This window comes from Camponotus vicinus, unplaced genomic scaffold (genome assembly GCF_025532165.1).
Source record: "Camponotus vicinus isolate PSW18456_S1 unplaced genomic scaffold, iyCamVici1.0 SCAF_3, whole genome shotgun sequence".
NCBI classification, from domain to species: domain Eukaryota; kingdom Metazoa; phylum Arthropoda; class Insecta; order Hymenoptera; family Formicidae; genus Camponotus; species Camponotus vicinus.
Window position 1 is genome coordinate 23145014 of NW_028141967.1, and position 18918 is coordinate 23163931.

General features: G+C 34.3%; 3 protein-coding genes across 4 annotated transcripts; 1 reads left to right on the forward strand and 2 right to left on the reverse strand.

The window, feature by feature from the left end:
• Window positions 1-783: 783 nt before the first annotated feature.
• Lqfr (clathrin interactor lqfR) lies at window positions 784-9360 on the reverse strand. The gene is made up of 8 exons (XM_083094112.1): window positions 9026-9360; window positions 6474-6553; window positions 6233-6354; window positions 5629-6005; window positions 5170-5380; window positions 4519-5038; window positions 4234-4380; window positions 784-3923 (listed from the first exon to the last, which is right to left on the reverse strand). Exons 1-8 carry the CDS (start codon window positions 9064-9066, stop codon window positions 1108-1110), a joined length of 4314 nt encoding a protein of 1437 aa, XP_082950238.1. The 5' UTR covers window positions 9067-9360; the 3' UTR covers window positions 784-1107.
• Window positions 8784-13359, forward strand: LOC145968557 (uncharacterized). Of its 2 annotated transcripts, none has more exons than XM_083094115.1 (7): window positions 8784-9830; window positions 10044-10213; window positions 10289-10498; window positions 10568-10944; window positions 11020-11379; window positions 11506-12255; window positions 12449-13359. In XM_083094115.1, exons 1-7 carry the CDS (start codon window positions 9706-9708, stop codon window positions 13166-13168), a joined length of 2712 nt encoding a protein of 903 aa, XP_082950241.1. In that variant the 5' UTR covers window positions 8784-9705; the 3' UTR covers window positions 13169-13359. The 2 variants fall into 2 exon arrangements, with proteins under 2 accessions (XP_082950241.1, XP_082950242.1); XM_083094116.1 differs by having other exon boundaries at window positions 10047-10213.
• A 486-nt stretch (window positions 13360-13845) lies between these two features.
• On the reverse strand, window positions 13846-15209 carry Lsm1 (U6 snRNA-associated Sm-like protein LSm1). Its single transcript, XM_083094130.1, has 3 exons — window positions 14968-15209; window positions 14309-14493; window positions 13846-14218 (listed from the first exon to the last, which is right to left on the reverse strand). Exons 1-3 carry the CDS (start codon window positions 15023-15025, stop codon window positions 14045-14047), a joined length of 417 nt encoding a protein of 138 aa, XP_082950256.1. The 5' UTR covers window positions 15026-15209; the 3' UTR covers window positions 13846-14044.
• Window positions 15210-18918: the final 3709 nt, after the last annotated feature.

Below are 18918 nucleotides of genomic sequence, written 5' to 3' on the forward strand. Positions count from 1 at the left end.
AGTATTGAAGTGATTAATAGCAAAGTAGAAATCATTTATTAAAAAATGCCACATTATATTGTTTATTACAGGTCAACAAGTTTATTAAAACTACAGAAAAATAATAAACCTTTTGCAACAGAATTAAAAAACGACTCACGTGTTATCCTGATTTGGTGTTGCGGGCTATTGCTTGCCAATTGGTTCATCGTTGGTGCTGGACCAGTTTGTTTTGCTTTACTACCCATTATGTTATCGAGATCGATATTCAATCCCGAACTAGCCCAAGTCGAGCCAACTTGCGTAGAGGATGTATTGCTAGATGTTTGATTTTTGATATTTGTAGATGTAGGTGGAAGAAGATTTGTAACAGGTGACAATCCAATCGTTCCTAAATATGACACTAATTTTAGTTCATAATAGGTGCTTTCCATTTACATCAAAACTCAGATAAATCTCACTTCTGTCTTTCTTCAATGTTCATGTTAAAGAAAGACAGAAGTGAGATTTATCTGAGTTTTGATGTAAATGAAAAGTACCTAATATATACATTATAATTATAGACTCATACATGTGTTTTGTATAAAAATTTGTGTTTTAATGAAAAGTTATACAAGTAAAAAATATAGTCTCATTTTATTCATCTATTACAATTTGTATATTATGTAATAAATGTATTGCATTAAAATTCAGTATAATGTATGTATTATATGACAAATATAAATGAAAATAATCATGATAATCACATTTTATGTAAAATAAATTTATGTAAATAAATTGATCATTTTACCTCATGGAATTTAAATTCTTTCAATATTGTTAATGATATATGTGTATTATTATATTGATAAAATTATCAATTTTTAAAGTCACACTATAATAAAGCCTTTATTTTCATTTTAATTACACCTTTTTTTTAAATTGTCAATTTTACATAATATAATCTTTTTATTGTAATTTAAGATTAATTCTAAAAAAAGAAATATATATATATAAACACATACATATATGTATAAATAAATTTATAATTAACGATTACTATATATACTATAATACTGTAAAAATGAATTATAAGGAATTCTTTCTGATAATATTGTAATAATTGACTATTATTCTCTCTAATCTAGTCTATACGTTATGAAGAGCAGACCCAATAATCAAGTTGATGAAGGACAACACTTTTGCATTTAAAGCTCTACAGTTTGCATCGTGTTCGCCATAGATGACATTCTGCGACAATATAAGCCATTCTCTTATTTCCATCAAGGATTCAAACAATTCATCGACGATAGCATCTTTTGGCACCGCGATAAGCACGGATCCGATATTTTCTGTAACAACTAATCTCACTGTCGCTTCCTCGTGATTCCTTATTGTCCAGGTAAGTTCCAATATTTCTTTGCCCATCTTTGATGCCAATGGACAATTTTGTGCTGCTAACATTATGGCGGATAATGTTTTCAGGAAACGTAACAGTAATATGTTCTCTTGATCTGTATAAATCCTCAAGACTTTTAACTTGTAGGTATCGTAACGACCAAAACCGTGTAGAAGCGGATAGAAAAATGATGATACCACATTGCCAAAGTGATTAATGTATGTTTTGGGAGCTTTGGAAAGGCTATTATGAGCAAATCGTCTTGTGCGCGACGCAATTCTCTTGTCGACGATTTCCCGCCAGTTTATAGATTGTTCTTCGGACGCTTTTAGATCAATGTCGATATCTTCCTCATACCACACTTGTTTCTTACGTTCCTCTGTATCCATAAAGAGCGATATGCGGCTCGGAATTCGTTTCTCCTTAATTGTCGTATCAACTTCGACGTTACTTGCATCAATATGGATTTTTGATAACTGCTTGGCAGATTCTGCTAATATATCCAAAAACAGTAAGCGCTGATTGAGCGAATACTTCGCGATGTCTTCGTAAAACTCTTTACACAGAAACTCGGCGGATTCTTTCGGATACACGGTCACAATCGCTACGCAAGATTTAAAAATCACAAGTTCGAAGTTCTCGACGTAACAATGTTGTTTCAACGTGACGAGAAGTTGCAAGAGTTCTATAGCAAAGGATACATCATCGTTCGGTAGCTGTGCTAATATCAGTTCTTCACAGACCGATAAGGATTCGGAGAAGATATCGGGATCGGAAATGGTTCGTTCGTCCGTTAAATTGTCGCGCACATCTCGTAGATACATCGGCCGTTCTTTCTTGGACGGTTTATCGTCATTCATATCGTAAGGAACTAAATCATCATCGCTATCCAGATCTGAAGCGTTCTCGCTATCTTGTTTCACCGGTTGCTCCGCTTCGTTCTTTCTTGTTGGATTGTCTTTTATTGAATTATTTTTCAATGTACATGGACTGTCTTCAATTTTTTCATGCGTTAATTTCTTCTCAAGATCGGGTAAAATATCGCATTCGATACCCAATTCGTAAATCTTCCTACTACTCAAAGAATCAAAGATGATATTCTCGGTAATCAACTCGTCGCTTCGTTCGTATTGTTCTTTCGCATCTACAGTCGATGCATTTAGATTCTTTAGAGACTCGAGTAATTTCGACACTTTTATAGGCATGTTGTCGTAATCGAATTTTAATTTTGGTACATCATCCGCGGTAGATAAGGAATTTATACAAATCTCGGCGGTCATCATACCCATCGCTCTTAAAGATATATTTGTACACTCAAGATGAACAGATACTCCCGAAAGCAATAATTTCTGACATTGATCTCTTTCAGTTTGTTTTAAGCGATCTTTACATGTTTTTACAGATAAGATAATCAATTTTGTAATGTACTCGTGCTGTTCCACGGGTGCATGATTCAAGATACTGCCGTCACTCCACACTTCTAAGAGCTTGATCAGTAACTCCGATAAAATATTCTCATTTAAAAAGCATGACAAATAGGAGATTAAGTTTACAATTAACTTCTCGTCTTCGTAGTAATGCATTAAAGGAATCTTCGTCGTTAAAATGTATTTCCAATTCTGTTCCATCAATAAATTTCCAAAGACGGAACGCACACCTAGCTTTGGATCGCAATGCTTTAAGAATAATGTCGCAATATATTCGATGGCGGCCGAATTTAATTCGCGAAATACATTTTCAATCAAACGTCGCTCGTTCTTTTTATTTTCAAAACACCATTCCTCTAAAATATCAACAAAGCAGATAAAATTAACCGGTTTTAAGCTAATTACAATCTTGCTGATTAAAGATGAAAGTGCAATTGTTCTTGGTTCAATGTTACATTTGCATAATCCATCATTGACAAAAGATATCGCGCGAGATATGTGAAAACAGAGCGTTTTCATGTAAACTTGCGGTGTGTATGATTTAGATGTGTCAAACTGCAATTTGTTAGACACGCGATTGGGCAAGGAAACCAAAATTTGTGTTATATTTGACCAAGCCTGGTCTAATTCTTCCTCTTGCATGTAAGATTGCACTTCGTATCTACATGCGTCCACTATTCCTGAAAATATCGCGTCGCTTTTCAACAGATTTTCCAGTAGTACAGAAATAACACAAATTTTTCTTTCGTCCTTGGTTTCGTTTAAAGCTGTAGTTAAAGCCCTCAAAGACTCCCATAGCATGAAAACCGTTGCACCATCGATGATTATCAATTTCTCGATCAAAGGATCCAAGTTTTTATCTTTTAACGGCCAATCACGATCGAATTTATCGATTATCTCTTCCAAGATTCTTCCATATAATACAGTATCCAGTTTTGCATTGGAATCAAGACCGCTATATTTTTGAGCAGTAACAGGCCCTGGTAAAAATCTGATATAGTTCAAGATGGACGATCTTACTTTCTCCAAATCGACGGAACTTTTAATATTGCACATGGTACATAATACTTCCAATAACTGATTGGCGGCGTTATTCGAGAGACTCTCAGTCGACGCCACATTCTCTTCGTTTTTACAGGCTGTAAGGAAAGGACTATCTTGGGGGAATTATATTAGCATCAAATTTAGGGAATATATATTTCACACACTGGTTTCATTTATGAAAACGCATGCAGCGATTTAAAATTTCTCATTTCTTACAAATAGAGAGTTAATGAATAACTAGTGAAGTTTAGAATAGTTTAGAAATCCCAAAATTCCAATATCCCAATAATGTTTTAATGCATCTCATCATCATGTTATGTAAATATTGTGTATGTATGTGTTATATGTAACTATAGAATATCATTAAATGAAATGAAAGAAGTTTTTTTAATTCTATACAATCACCTGCGTAATTGACAGTGTTGGAAGGCGCGTTACTCATTTCCATGAAGATGTTTGTATTGTTAGGATTGTTTATTCGATCATCAGATAACCTCAGGGATGGGGTATTTAAACTATCTAAATCCGACAAAAGGTCCGTGTTTGAAGTCACTATATAAAAAGAATAATACATATAATACATCATCTTTCCATATTAATAATAATGTTTCCATATTAATCATGTTTTATATGAAAATCTTAACTGTCAAATTAAATTTCAAAGTACTTGTAGCAAATGTATGATCCTACCTGTATTGTTATTTGTTATCTGATTATTCAGACCTTGCGGTAAAGAATCAAATAAATCGTTGGTTTTAGGATTTTGCATAACAGTGGTTCCAGTCATTGTGCCTGTTGTTTGCATTGTATTGGTGTACATTGCATTACCGATGTTCGCATTATTCGTCGTAGAATTATTCACAGTTGGTATTGCTACACCCATCAAATTGATTTGTGTTTGTGGCTGACTCGGGGGATTAGATATAGCGACATTACTAAAGGCAGACGTAAAATCGGCGAACTCATCGTTGCTATCCTTCGTTTTAACTGACGCGGGATTATTAAATGCACTAGTAAAATCACCGAAATCTAAATTTGCATTCTGTGGTTGAGCGAAAGACTGAGCATTTGCTCTTGGGTTGAAATCATCATCGTCTAGTCGGCTATTGTCACTTTGCGATTCAAAAATATCATTTAATATATCGTTTTTGGTCTTCTGTTTATTTGTTGGCGATGATAAATTATTACTTTGTTGTACTGCTATACTATTCTGTAAATAAAAAGAAATTGAAATGTAATTACATAATAATTGAAATATTATTATTTGCGGAGCAAAAGATTGAAAGAGAAAATTATAAAATTATATTTTGCAATAGCAAAGCGAAATTTTCATTAATTTACATTAGATTGCTCTTTCCCATAATTTGCTGCTGCTCCAAGATCTACTTTCTTAATAGATCTCGTTGTCCGCGCTGGAGATGTATTTGTAGAAGGAATAGATATTTGAGCAGTTTTACCAATTTGATTGATATTGTCCAATGTATCTCTATATTCTCTACCACTTTTCTTTGGGCTCGTATCATTGTCCGAGTCTTCTCTTTCACCATCATCGCTATAAAATAAAAATGACAGTTTTAAAATACATATGTTTAATGAAACAAAAAAAAAGATATAAAATGTGAGAATAAATAAAATTATCAATAAATTAATAATAAATATTTGATTGCTTGTTTCATATATATCTCAAAACTTAAATTTTTAATATAAAGCTATAAAAAAATATTCAAATATTAACAATAGATAAAGACGTAACAAATAGTAATTATTAAACAAGAAGCTGCAAACATTAGATATACATACCTGTTATTTGTATCTTCAAATCCTTTTCCACGATTGTGTTCCCAGTCGTTGTATGTTTCTGCACTGGATTTCCATTTAGGATTATCCATCCATCTGTCACCACCCCCAAATCTCATTCCCATTGCTTCGCTCGATAAACCGACGTACTTATCTTTATTTTTCTTAGCTTTCTTCCTTTCTTCCCTAAGTTTATCATCATCTTGAATAAAATCAATCAATTCCCTAACTTTATGTCGAATATTTATTCCTTGATCTTTTCCAAACTCATCAATGCATGTATAATTTTCTAAAGATCTGAGATCATAGATGTGTTCGCGTGATGACGTGACGACCCTTTCCGAGCCATTACGAACTAAATAATTAAGAAGGAGTAATGACTGTAAAAGAAAGGAATTGAAATTAGTATTGATAAAATAGTAAAACGCGCGTTTATTCACATACATATTTGTGAATAATTATTTTATTTACTAATTTATAATATATAATACCAATTTCTTCTTCTCTCTCTGCATCTTTATATAGCAAAGTATTTATTTTAAGGCGAACTGTGATCTCTTACATATGAAAATCTTGTATAATGTAATGTAAAGGAAACCGATCATACCTTGTACGTTCGTCGCCAATTTCGTTTATTCTCTTGCAACATCCTTTTCCAGAGCATGGACATTACCTCTGGAAATTGCTCGTACGTGAACGTTGCTTGAGCTAGCTCTTGCATCATTGCTCCTTAAACAAACGCAAGCAACGCATTCGATTAGATAATTAATTTCTCAAGTTATTTTTCAAGTTATATTTTTATATATAATTCAAGTTATATCTCTAAACATTATCATTGATAATGATACCTGTGGGACCCCATGCGTCATCATTGGTTGCTTCCCGAACTTTGGCCTCTGTTTCCGTGTAATTCATTACGACGTTGGTTCTATACACAAATGCAATTTTATATTGCAATGTACTCTACACGCATAATTTGCAATATGCAGAGTTACATATACGATCATAGATAAAGTGCTATAATATTTCTATTCGTTCATCGTGCAACGCGAATTAATCAACAGTAATTATTTCTGTAAAAGAGCCTGATAAAGCCGTTTGATAATTATTATAAAGGATATATATATATATATATCGTTTGTTCAAAACTTTTAGCTGAATCACACGATGTGGAAAAGAATTGCTTAACAATGTTCTCACAATTATCAATATCATTACATTTATGAGGAACAATTAAGTATAGCGCGCGCTATAGCTTTTCTTTCTCTTTCTCGTTTATCTTACTTTTAGCTACAAACAAACATTTGCGCATACATACATGTATATAATGCCGCAACAAAAGTGCACACAGCCGTGAATTACGTAAATGATTACAGCTTAAAGTCATTAAATAGCTTTGCGGTGTATTTCACGTGACTTATTACGCATCCAGCTGATAATTTCAAAACTCGTAAATTTAACATTAATTTATTAAGAGTGTTAATTGGCTAGTTCCATTTTTAATCCTTTCAAACAAAAATAAGATTAATAGTTATAATTAATTTATCGTTTCAAAAGTATTATTTAAATATTATTTTTACTTTTTCGTCTAAAAAATATTATAAATATTAATTAACGATATTTTTATTTTAAAAACTCGTAAATTTAACATTAATTTATTAAGAGTGTTAATTGGCTAGTTCCATTTTTAATCCTTTCAAACAAAAATAAAATTAATAGTTATAATTAATTTATCGTTTCAAAAATATTATTTAAATATTATTATTACTTTTTCGTCTCCAAAGTATTATAAATATTAATTGACGATATTTTTACTTAAAAAATATCATTAATATTGATTAACGATATTTTTGTTTCAAAAATATCATAAATATTAATCAACGATATAATCATAGAATGTATTATATTTAATGTTGAATTTTCAGACACACATTAATAATTTCAATTAATATTTCTTTAAACAAAAAAATATATTTTATTCTACTTTATTATTAATAAAAGATATTTAAAATAAAAGTCTCCTCACAATAAAGCTTCATATTTCAATCACTCGTTTGTGACAAATTTAAAGAGTATCTCATACTTCAATTATTTGTTTTTGGCAAATTTAAAGAGTACTTCATATTTCAATCATTTGTTTTTGGTCAATTTAAAGAGTATTTCATCTACAAAAATAATTATTCAATATTGTTATTCAAATTAATCATACAATAGTGATTTAATTTTTAATGATTTTATTGAAATAAGAAATCAAACTGTCAAAACAATCTTTAAATAGCGCGGAAGCTAATAAAACCGATAAGAAGAATGAAAGAGTAGGCGAATCGAATACCTTCGTAATTCTAAACGGACATTCACATACACACATATACACACATACATGCATACAAACAATACGGATTGGAATCACGTATCGTGCGATTGAGCTTCTCTACTGCATAATAGACATCAGGAGAATATATATAATAATATTTGAACACAGAAGAGATCGTGACACGTGTCTTTTGACATTTTTGACAAATCGTCAAAATAATAGGAGAATATAATTTAATATAAACGAGAGACGTAATATAAAAGAGAGAGTAAATTAAAACAAGTTGCAAATATAAAGATTCTGGGAGAAAATTAAATTTTCGACTTTTTAATATTAACAAAACATCAGGAGCAAATAATTCGATCAAAAGAGACGCAGAAATTTTCGAGATACAATTTTTCAGTATATTACTATATAACTATGTATAATTCTTACGATTTTTATTCGACGATGATCGAGCACTTCAACTTTAATCTTAGTTAAACATTAACACAACAGATTACAAGTATAAGAAACGTAAAATTGAAGCGACATGAGAAAGTTGGACAGATATTTCGAAACATATTTATAGGAGCGTCGACAAGATAAATACACGCGCACCTGAAACGCGATTCCCTCAAAGAGAGAGAATCTCGCCCCGTCTGTCATTAAGATCATTAATACAGGATTGTTTTTGAGAGATCTTTTTATCACTTTGCGTCGCCTATGTGTTACTCGTTATCGAACCTCAAGGTCGCGCCATAAAATTATCCACGCCGTTCCAGTTTTACGAGTCTCTCCCTCTCGCCTCTCCTCTCCACTCCTCAACGAGGTATAAAGAAAGCGATTACACACTCTCGCGCCAACGATTGATGTAATCGACCAACTTGTCCGCGTGTCTCCCTCGTTCCTTCCCGCGATAAGAATCGCGCGTGACATATTCCTCGAGATTTTACTATCCACAACAGGACGAAGCGCGATCTTTGACGTTTGCACGATCGCGCGATCGAGGAGGGACGAGGGATCGCGAGCGGGAAATGAGACGGAATGCGCTGGAAAAAAAGCCCAAAGCAAGGTTATATCGCGCACCCTCGACCAACGACTTACGCCTTGTCCATCAGCTCCCGCACTTTCCACATGTTCATCATGGTTGCACGAGGTTGTGTCTTCGGACGATGTTTCCCCTCGCGTGATATCCTCTCACGATGGAACGCTATCGGCAGCACGCAGCTAAACTGTCGCCAGATGTTTTTCGGAGCATCTGATACCGCGACGGCCGAACGGAACGTCACCAGGCAGTAGCCATGTTATCCCTTCCACGTTTGCAGACATCCCGCGGCGGTCACAGGTGTCTCCCATTGCCACGATATTGTGCAAGCGTAGTAATTTTTTCTTTTTTTTTTTCTTTCTACGCCATCGACTATACGCGATGCACGAGAAGTCTGTTCTTCTGCGCTCTTGTTCTTGCACTTTTTAGTTTCGAGCTTTCTTTCTCGAAAACCCATAGACCCACATTTGTAAATATCTCATTTTACGATGCGGAAAATTCTGCAAAACACGAAGAAAATCAGCAGATTCATTCGGATGTTGAGAGGAAAAGAGAGAAAGTGACAGCTCGAAGATCCCTAGATGGGACGCTTTTCGAAGTACGCATTCGCGTCTAGATATCTCATGAGTCGTGACTGTTGGCGGTTTCCGAAATGTGGCATCACTGCCGATGTCCGATTCAACATGTAGGAGCGTGTTTAAATTTTTGTATACATAATACGAGCCGCTATTAATCGACGATGGCAGATTTCAACGATGGGGTGGACGGGAAGCTGGCGTTTAGAATGCGAAAGGTCAATCCCGAACAATTTCACACGCTCGTAAAGATGCACCTATCCTTCGAATTGGATCTTAATACGGAGGAGTAAGTTATGCCCCGAATCTCTCGATTGTATTTCCGTTTCGGATTCCTATCCGCGCAACTTTGACGTACCGTTGAAACGTCGAGCTTTTAATAAATAGAATTAAATTTGTATTTCGTCCCGTGTTTCATCGTTTTAATGCTCGACCATTGCCTCGTTAATCGTGGTAATTTACAAATATGTCGTTCTAATAACATTTTTTTTTTTTTTTTTAGCAGCGATGGTATTACAGAGAAAGCGAGACTGAAAAAATGGGGTCTTCTGAACTTCACCAAGAAGCCTAAATCTTCGGTGAACTTAGAAAAGGGTACAGAAGGTGTTACATTATCTGAGGATAGTATAAGTCACGTGACCCAATTGATAGATTATTTGTCTAAAGAACAAAGTAAGAAAGTATAGATAATAAAGAATTCAATAGATTTTTAAATGTATTTCTCTTCTCATAAATGTCATCTTGTAGATATTGTACAAGAGGGAATATTTCGACGTACTGGGAAGTTAACCAGGCAACAAGATTTAAAAACAGCTATGTCTCAAGGTGTACCTTTAGATCTTGATGATGGTCGATTTAGCGTACACGATTGTGCCTCTGTGTTAAAAGGATTTTTAGCAGAGTTGTCGGAGCCTCTTCTGACAGATTTACATTATCCAGCGCATTGTCAGATAGCTGGTATATAGGAACATATTGTTTTGCTTATATGCATTACATGTATTATATTTATACACAAATTATTTGCAGAATTATGCAGTTTGGATGCAAAGACAAATGATGCGAGATTATCGAGTTCTTTACAACTACTTCTGCTGCTTTTACCACCTCCTAATAGAATTTTGTTAAAAGCTATTCTTATTTTATTAAATAAGACAGCAAGTTATGAGCATAGTAACAAAATGAATAGCGATACATTGGCCACTCTCTTTACTCCACATTTATTGTGCCCACGAAAATTGTCACCTGAAGCCTTACATATCAATTCCCAGAATCTATCGTGTCTAGTTGCATTTATGATTAGAAAAGGTACGGAATTATTCGAGATTCCACCGAAATTGGCTACAGATATAAGAGCCTACTGGGTGGAGCAAGAAAGAAAATTGTTGAGCCCTAAAAAGACCGATGTAAATTTCAAATTTAAAGTAATACTTTACCATGTTGTCTTATTCAATATGATGATAAAATATTTATAATTGCAGTTGAACGAGTCGGTACCAGATACAACTGGTACAGCACACACTGTATTCAGTTTTGTCGATCGTAAATTAACAGCAAAAGCAAATTCTACACAAGATACACAGGCAGCTTTGGCTCAGCTCTATGCTCATATACAAGCTATGCCGGAATCGGCCAAAAAACGGCGACTTGTGAAACAGTTTAACAAGGAAAATGGACAAGGTACACCTAGGCATGTGAAGAACTGCAAAACCAAGAGTCTCGGAGATTCCATCAAGAAACATATTTTTCAAAAAAAGATCTTAGGTCACAAGAAGTGCATTGACAATAATATCGGATGCAATATCACTCGATCGAGCAGCGAAGAGAATATATTATCAACGGTGAGTTGCTTTACAATCTGTATTTGCCTAAGCAATTCTTTAATGTATATTGTTATCGTTATTATTGTGTCTTTTTAACAATAGCATGTTTATTCCTCTTGTCTAATATTTGCATGTATCATACAGAAACTAGAAGACTCGTTGCTTCCGGCAAGAATGCTTCTTAGCAAATCAAACGATGAATTTAGCACGGAAAACTGTGATACAACTAATAACGATCTTCTACATGCTAAACACATGAGTAGTAGTGTAGATAGCTTTAAAAATGAGACTTTAACAAGTTGTAAAATAAAAAAGAAGCTCTGTAATCAATCTATAAACACGAGAGAGGAATTGAATGAAAAAAATATGCAACACGATGCAAAACAGAGCTTAAGTGTGGTGGAACTCAACTGGAGTACAAGTTTACAAGAAATTAATGTAATGACTAGTGACAATAATCTATCTGATATTGATAAATTAACACGACAACTCGATGAACCATCAAATGTGTGTTCTACTCAAGATGTAAATTATAATAATGATAATTCGTTAATGAATGACGATGAATTAGTTCCACAAAACTCAGAATCTATACTTGCATTCACTGCGACACCAAACATAGAAACTCCACCTAAAAAAACTTGTACATCGAGTATAAAATCATCTGAAACTACTCTGAATGTTGAGCCGCGTATTGAAAACGCATGCAATTTACAGTCCCCAATTGTAAGGAACAGATTCAGGAATGTGTATGCTGTTCATACGTCAACGCCGTCGAGTTTATTACGACGAAGCATGGTCACTAACGATTATATCTTGACTCCTATAACTAACAATGATAAAAGCATGAGTCCAATTACACAAAGTGCAACGAAAATGACAAAAGCCATGCAAGTACGTAAATATTTGAAACCCGATATATTAATATCGGGTTTAATATATATAATAATTATACAAATATATGTATATAATAATATAATATGTAATATAATTAAAAATAATTTTAAAATTATAAATATATAAATTTTAAATTATACATAAGTTTACACTTCTCACAATAGATTACTAATTCTGCAATTTGTAATAGGAAACCATGATGACTCCGCGCTCCAGAAAACCAGTAATGATAGTTTCAACTTCGAATCTTTGCAACCTCGTCACCGGCAACAATAGCTGCAATTTACGCGGACCGAATCTAGATATGGTTGGGACAATAAATTGCGCTTCTATTTTGGAAGAATCTCAGACATACAACAGCATGGACAATATGCTGCCTCATATAAAGGATGTCGAAAATAAAGAAAATAATAAAGTAGACACTCTCGAGAAGCACAATTGTGTTCAATCTGTCGCGAATTGTTGCGCTTGTACGCAACAAAGTTCGATGTCTATAACGAGCACGTTTAGAGAATACTTGTTGTCGAGAAGTGTCTTAACTGCCAGTCCTGTCGATCTTAGTTTTACGTCGCGAACAGGAGATTTCGAGCAATCAGAATCCGACTTAAATATCTTAAACAATGATACATTGTCCGATAGTTTATTGTGCTGTTTGGATGGTAATCAGCCAGAGTCTGATACTTCTGGCATAGCATCCGGTAGTACGAATAATTCTACTGAAAAAATAGAGGAACCTTCTCCTCCGAGAAAACGAGGGACCAGCTTGCAACGAAACGATTCTAAACGATCCGCGAGAAAAGATGCGATCAAAAGCACAACAAATGAAGAATTCAAAAATAGGCCGCGAAATGAATCGGACGAAATGAATTCTGTGAAAATGCAGGATAGCTTTCAAGAGACATCATTTTAATTTATTACAAGACTCGTTATTAATATATATCGTTAAGTATTATAAATATACATTTCAATGTTTTGTATACTTTGAGAAGAGGAAAGACAATTGCCACATTATAGTTTAAGTTTATTAATACGACTTTATATATAGTTTCAAATATACATCTATAAATTAAGTGTTTGACAGTAAATGAATTATTTATTCTATTTATGTGTCAAGTTAAATTATTACTATTATTATGTATATAATGCAAGACATTTAAAAAAAATTTAATTTTCTTTTCATGTATTTTTATTTCATAATGCAGGAGAGAAAGACATTAAAAGAATTTCATTTCTTTTACAATCTGATAAAAAAAAATATAAACATCATGTACAATTATTTAAATGTAATTATTTTATTTTGTAATTTTAATCGATTTAATATATAACTATATATTTTGATATCAAATTTAATTTTTTTAACAATATAAATCTTATGCATCTTATTTAAAATGTATAAGATTTATAAATATATAAAAATTTTATGTGCATTTTACACATCACACGCAGAATGTATTAATTTTATTTATAAATAAAATTAAATTACATGATGCGACGTATATGATATTTATATAATTATAATTAAAACAATATATTATATTGAAAACGAATATATGATTATACTATATATAAGGTCGTGTAACATCTTAGTTAGATTTTGTAATTTTTTTATTTTTATAAATATAAAGAAGATAACCGAGATAAATTTTTCAGAAGTTTTGCAATTATATTACATTCGATAAAAAAGTAATATATTATACTCATTATACTGGAATCTCATGTAGTAGTTACATTTAATCAACATGAAATAATTAGAGATGATACAAAAGAAAAATATAACTATACTATGTCAATACATGTCATCGTGACTTAAATCAGGTATATATGAAAAACCTCGCTCTTTCAAAGCTTTATTCATTCGTTTTTTCTGTTCTTGCTTTGATTCTTGTTCACGTCTTTGAGCATCCAAAATTTCATCCACCGTCACTTTTTTTAAGGGTAGGACTTTTTCCTTTTCTATATCCTGTAATATAAAAGTATTAATTAAGAATCATGTAGAAGTATAAGTAACAACAAAATTATAACAAATATTTTCTACACACAAAACGCTTACTATTTCTCCTAAAAGTACAACATTCTCTCCTCTCACTATGAAAATACCTCTTGGAATGTCACCATACTCTTGACCGACATGAATTCTTTCAATGGTACTTTGAAGTACTATATTAGCAAATTGATCGACACTTTTAAGATATCCGATTAATGTTCTGCCGTCTCTCAACAAAACCATAAGTTTTTCTGGATAAGAAGTAAATGTAGTACAATCGAAAAGTAGTATTTGTTTAACAATATGAATAGATTCTTTACTTAATAGCTTAATGTATTAAGAAAACTGCTTTATAATTTAAGTTTTATTTTAAAATCTAAATCATTAAATTAAGATAATATATAATTATGATTGAGAATATAAAGAATATAAATTCTTCAAGTTACAATTTCATAATTTTATAATCTTGGTTTTTTTCAATATAGTTTTATTGCAGTTTGTAAAATTATTATTTATATGATATATGTGATTATTGTATATATATGTGATTATCATTTAAGTAATTTTTATTTTGATATAAATTAATTTGCATATTTTACAGAAAAAGTATGAGTAATTGTACAACACATGGAGAACAATTGAAAAAAAATAATTGTAGTAAGAAAATACGAAGAAAGGAGGTAGAACTAAATAAAACAACACGTAAACACTAATCAAATATATACTTTCGAGCTCTTCGAGTAGCGATGCTGTTCCTGGTGGCAATTCATTGGCTTCATTCATTTTGCTCGGCAAGTCGACAATGAAATTAAATCGCCAGAGACACTTGTCATGAATTTTTGCCCTCAAAAATAATTCTACTTCTTTTTTCCTCAGCTTCGGAAAAAAAGTCGCTCGTCTAAACAACGCTGTTCTCGTGCCATGAGATCTGTGATCCGAATAGACAACTTTACGCTCGCCAAAGTGTGGTAAGAAGCAACGACGGTAAAAGGTACAAGTGTCGATAATGTAGATTCCTCTCTCTATCAAACGTACCGACTATCGCGTTAATGATTATTCTTTTCGTTCACAGATGGCGGTCGCGTTAGTTTAGGCGCGACGCAGATGCAACATGTCGGACATTGTGCGACGCGGTTTTGTGTGCTTTTAATTCGAATAAATCCCACTTAAAAGGCCGAGGAAATGGCCTTTTAACATTCCAGTGATAACACGACACGCAGCTTTGGATGGACGGGACTCTCCCTTGGTTGTTTCTCGTCGCTATCTCTCAAGTTTGACTCGCAAGTTTTACTCTCGTCAACTGCCGGAGGAAAAGATTTGAAATGATCGACGCAACGTTACGTGCGTGAGTTAATAATATTTATTTCTACTTTATTCATTCTCTAAATTGTAATGATTATAAGCTTAACTGTATGTGTGATTTTACCTTAATTTTTATTAAATATTGACGGATATATAAAATTTATGACTAGAAGCGTTTTTCGAGTTGTTTGTGCAAAACAAAAAACGTGCAAAAAATACAAATATATATTTCATTACAAGATTGAAATATAATTGTGATGATGACGTAACTTTGTCATAAACGTAGTAATAACAATTTATTCTTAATTTTAACGAGTAAATTTAGGGAGCGTAAAGGAACCCGATATACAATAAATTCGAATTTTTTCGCTTTTATTTTATACATATTTACATCTGACCGAATCGTAAAGCGCTGATTAGAAAGTCTGAGTGACATCTAAAATTTAATAGTCATATCCGTAAATAAATAAATTTGAATTAAAAGAAATATCTGAATACAAAGATGAAGTAGAAGAATAAATATTCGAAACAATGAGATTCTCCAGGATCCGATGCGTTTTCACGACGCACCTGGGTCATTTCTCGGCATCGGGTGCCTACCAGAGGACGTTGCTTTATGTGGACACTTTACGCCCCCGATTGCGAGCGACACCGGAACGCTCTCAACTCACCCCCCTCCCCCCCGCCGCCGATCAGAATCCCCCTTCGATCGCGAAAACGACGAGAGCGAGAGGAGCGCGATTTAATTTAGAAGCCTGAGAAGCCGTGTACACCGGCGTGTTCCCTTCGGGAATTGCTCGTGTGCAAGTCTACCGCGAGTCGGCGGCACGTTTTAATAATAATCGCGTGCTCTCGGCGACGAGCTTTCTCGTAAACCAGATCCGTCGTCTCGGCGCGGCGACAAATCTTATCGGAGAGCGAACGATGCGGTATTTTCACCGAGCGCGCCTCGATTTAGCCCCTCTCAGCCATTTCCATATCGGGAATTTTCGCAGAAGGCTCGCCGACGATCGCATCTTTCTTATTTTCTCGATTAACATTCCTGGTGTATCTATAAAAATTACTATATCATAATCTTATCGTTCAATTGCGAGTAAATATGTGTGACATGAAGGGAAAAATGTTAAATTAAAAAGCAAGTTGACATAATCAGGTATATGTGATATCTTCAAGTATGATAAATATAATAGATTTTTATTACGTAATAATTTATAAGTGACAGGCGTAATATGTATTTGTCATGTTTAAAGATATTGGATGCGTATCTCAAGTATCATCTTCTTTTTGTATTTGATATATTTTCACTTTCTTTGTCATATTTATATCTGAGCTTAACTTTTACGTATTTTATATCGGGAATTTTTATAGGAAATTCACTGATAATCATATCTTTTCTTTTTTTATCAATTTCTATCTATTAAAATTATTAATTATATTTATCATAATCTTATCATCCAATTGCAAATAAATATGTGTAACATGAAGACAGAAAAAATATTAAATCAAAAAACAAGATGACAGACAATCATGCATATGTGACATCTTCAAGTATGATAAATATATTTTTATCGCGTAATAATTTATAAATATATTAAATAGCAAATGTAATGTGCGTTTGTCACATTTAAAGAAAATATTGGATGTGTGTTTCAGTTTCCTTCTTAATTTGATTTCTTATATTTTCTCTTTCTTTATGTCATATTTATTTGTATCTGAATTTGTATCGGCTTTACATTTCGAAATATGCGACACTCCTTTCTCTATGCTCACGAATTATAACGGGTGCGGGGAGCATCGTAGCAAATGTAGAGTATCGTAAAGAAGTTCCGATGGAGAGAAGAGCCCCACCCGCTGTTGGATACCGCGTGGATTTCGGCGTGGCTGTACGGCCGCATTTGAAATTCAAATAAAGCGGTAAGGTTTACGACACACGGGCTTAAAGCCGATGGTAGTTGCGGCCGTAAGAATCACGGGACCCCTCGCTTTCGAAGGCGAGAGATTAATTCGCGAATTCGATCGCCCAATTCTGTCGCGCGGGACTTTCCTCGTTCTCGCGATATTTTATTAATTATTTTATTAATTATTTTATTAATTATATCCCTCTAATGTAAACATAAATTCGATTGATATTTTTTCGATTTTTTTTTCTTTCGCGAAAAATCTCGTCAGCGCGTTGGATACTCGCAACCGAAAGATATCTCTCGGTGGTGTCCGATGCGAGGAGTCCCCGGCGATGGTTGTTCCGTTCCGTACGAAATCGACCGGGGTCACGAGTCACGATCAGTCGTGCCGCGAATAGGAGTCCAAAACGATTTAATGCTCGGCAAATGACGGTCTTGGGAAATTGGCACCGCAAATACATACATATAGCAGAAACGACGCGACGAGATTGCGAAGAAGGGAGCGGAAAAGGGAGAAGGAGAGGGGGGGGAAGATATACGTTTAGCGGGCGCGCGAGATAGAAGAAGGAGGAGGAGAGGGAGAGGGAGATCGGGGGGAAATGTTCCCCGCGTCACGATCGTTTTGTCTTTAAACGCTTCGTAAAAAAGAGCTGGACACGATTTACGCTTGATTACAGGCCCCGACGTAGGTCAAAAGTCGAAACGAAATGACTATCGATATCGATGAGAGCGACCGAGCCGGAGATTATAGGTAACGACTAATAATGCTGCTCGATCTCTCCCCCACCCCTTCTTCTCCCCCTCTCTCTCGAGACAGAACGAGCCGCTCTAAAGGGCGCTCGAATGCTCGATCATCACCGAGTTTTCCCTTTTCCTTGCTTCGTCTACAATGTCGATACCCGTTAATTTAGAAGATTCGCTTTATCCTCATATTTTAAAAATATGCAAGATTCAAATGACACGTGCAATTTGACGATAAACCGGCGCAAAATAGATTTTCAGCGAATTAAAACGCTCGATTCGTTTACTCGCGAACAATGTGGACGCGATAATTGGACGTCGGGCTTACGTTTTTGCGTACGTCGCGCCCCGAAAATTGACGTCACCGAAATACACCGGTTTCAATTCCCGAAATAAACTTGGCGCTCATGCATAAGTCGTTTCGCGGTTCGCGCTAATCGATCGATTCGACGAGATCGATTCGATCGGTAGAAGAGAAGAGAGAAGAGAGACGGCGCGACCGCGACAAAACGCGCTCCTCTCTCTCTCTCTCTCTCTCTCTCGCTCTCTTTCTCGTCCCTCTCCTGCGCGCTTTTCCTTTCTCAATCCTATATTCCAAAATGGCCGCCGACGGCTTGAGCGCGCGCGAGTGGAGGCCGTGGAGCAAAAAAGGACAAGCGTAATAACATAGTATCGTTAATGGCCGGGCAATTTCAACGTGTACGAGTGCCTTCCCTTTCTCTCCTTCTCTCC

Coding starts and splice junctions, on each gene's coding strand:
- Lsm1 (XM_083094130.1), bottom strand. CDS start 15,025: ATGAATGAAGCCAATGAATTGCCACCAGGAACAGCATCGCTACTCGAA. Junction 14,494..14,967: donor GCTACTCGAAGAGCTCGAAA/GTATATATTTGA, acceptor CTTCTTATCCAG/AAAAACTTATGGTTTTGTTG. Junction 14,219..14,308: donor TTGTACTTTTAGGAGAAATA/GTAAGCGTTTTG, acceptor TTTATATTACAG/GATATAGAAAAGGAAAAAGT.
- LOC145968557 (XM_083094115.1), top strand. CDS start 9,706: ATGGCAGATTTCAACGATGGGGTGGACGGGAAGCTGGCGTTTAGAATG. Junction 10,945..11,019: donor TGAGCCCTAAAAAGACCGAT/GTAAATTTCAAA, acceptor TTATAATTGCAG/TTGAACGAGTCGGTACCAGA. Junction 11,380..11,505: donor AAGAGAATATATTATCAACG/GTGAGTTGCTTT, acceptor TGTATCATACAG/AAACTAGAAGACTCGTTGCT.
- Lqfr (XM_083094112.1), bottom strand. CDS start 9,066: ATGATGAACATGTGGAAAGTGCGGGAGCTGATGGACAAGGC. Junction 6,355..6,473: donor TGACGCATGGGGTCCCACAG/GTATCATTATCA, acceptor CGTTTGTTTAAG/GAGCAATGATGCAAGAGCTA. Junction 5,039..5,169: donor ATGGGAAAGAGCAATCTAAT/GTAAATTAATGA, acceptor TTTTATTTACAG/AATAGTATAGCAGTACAACA.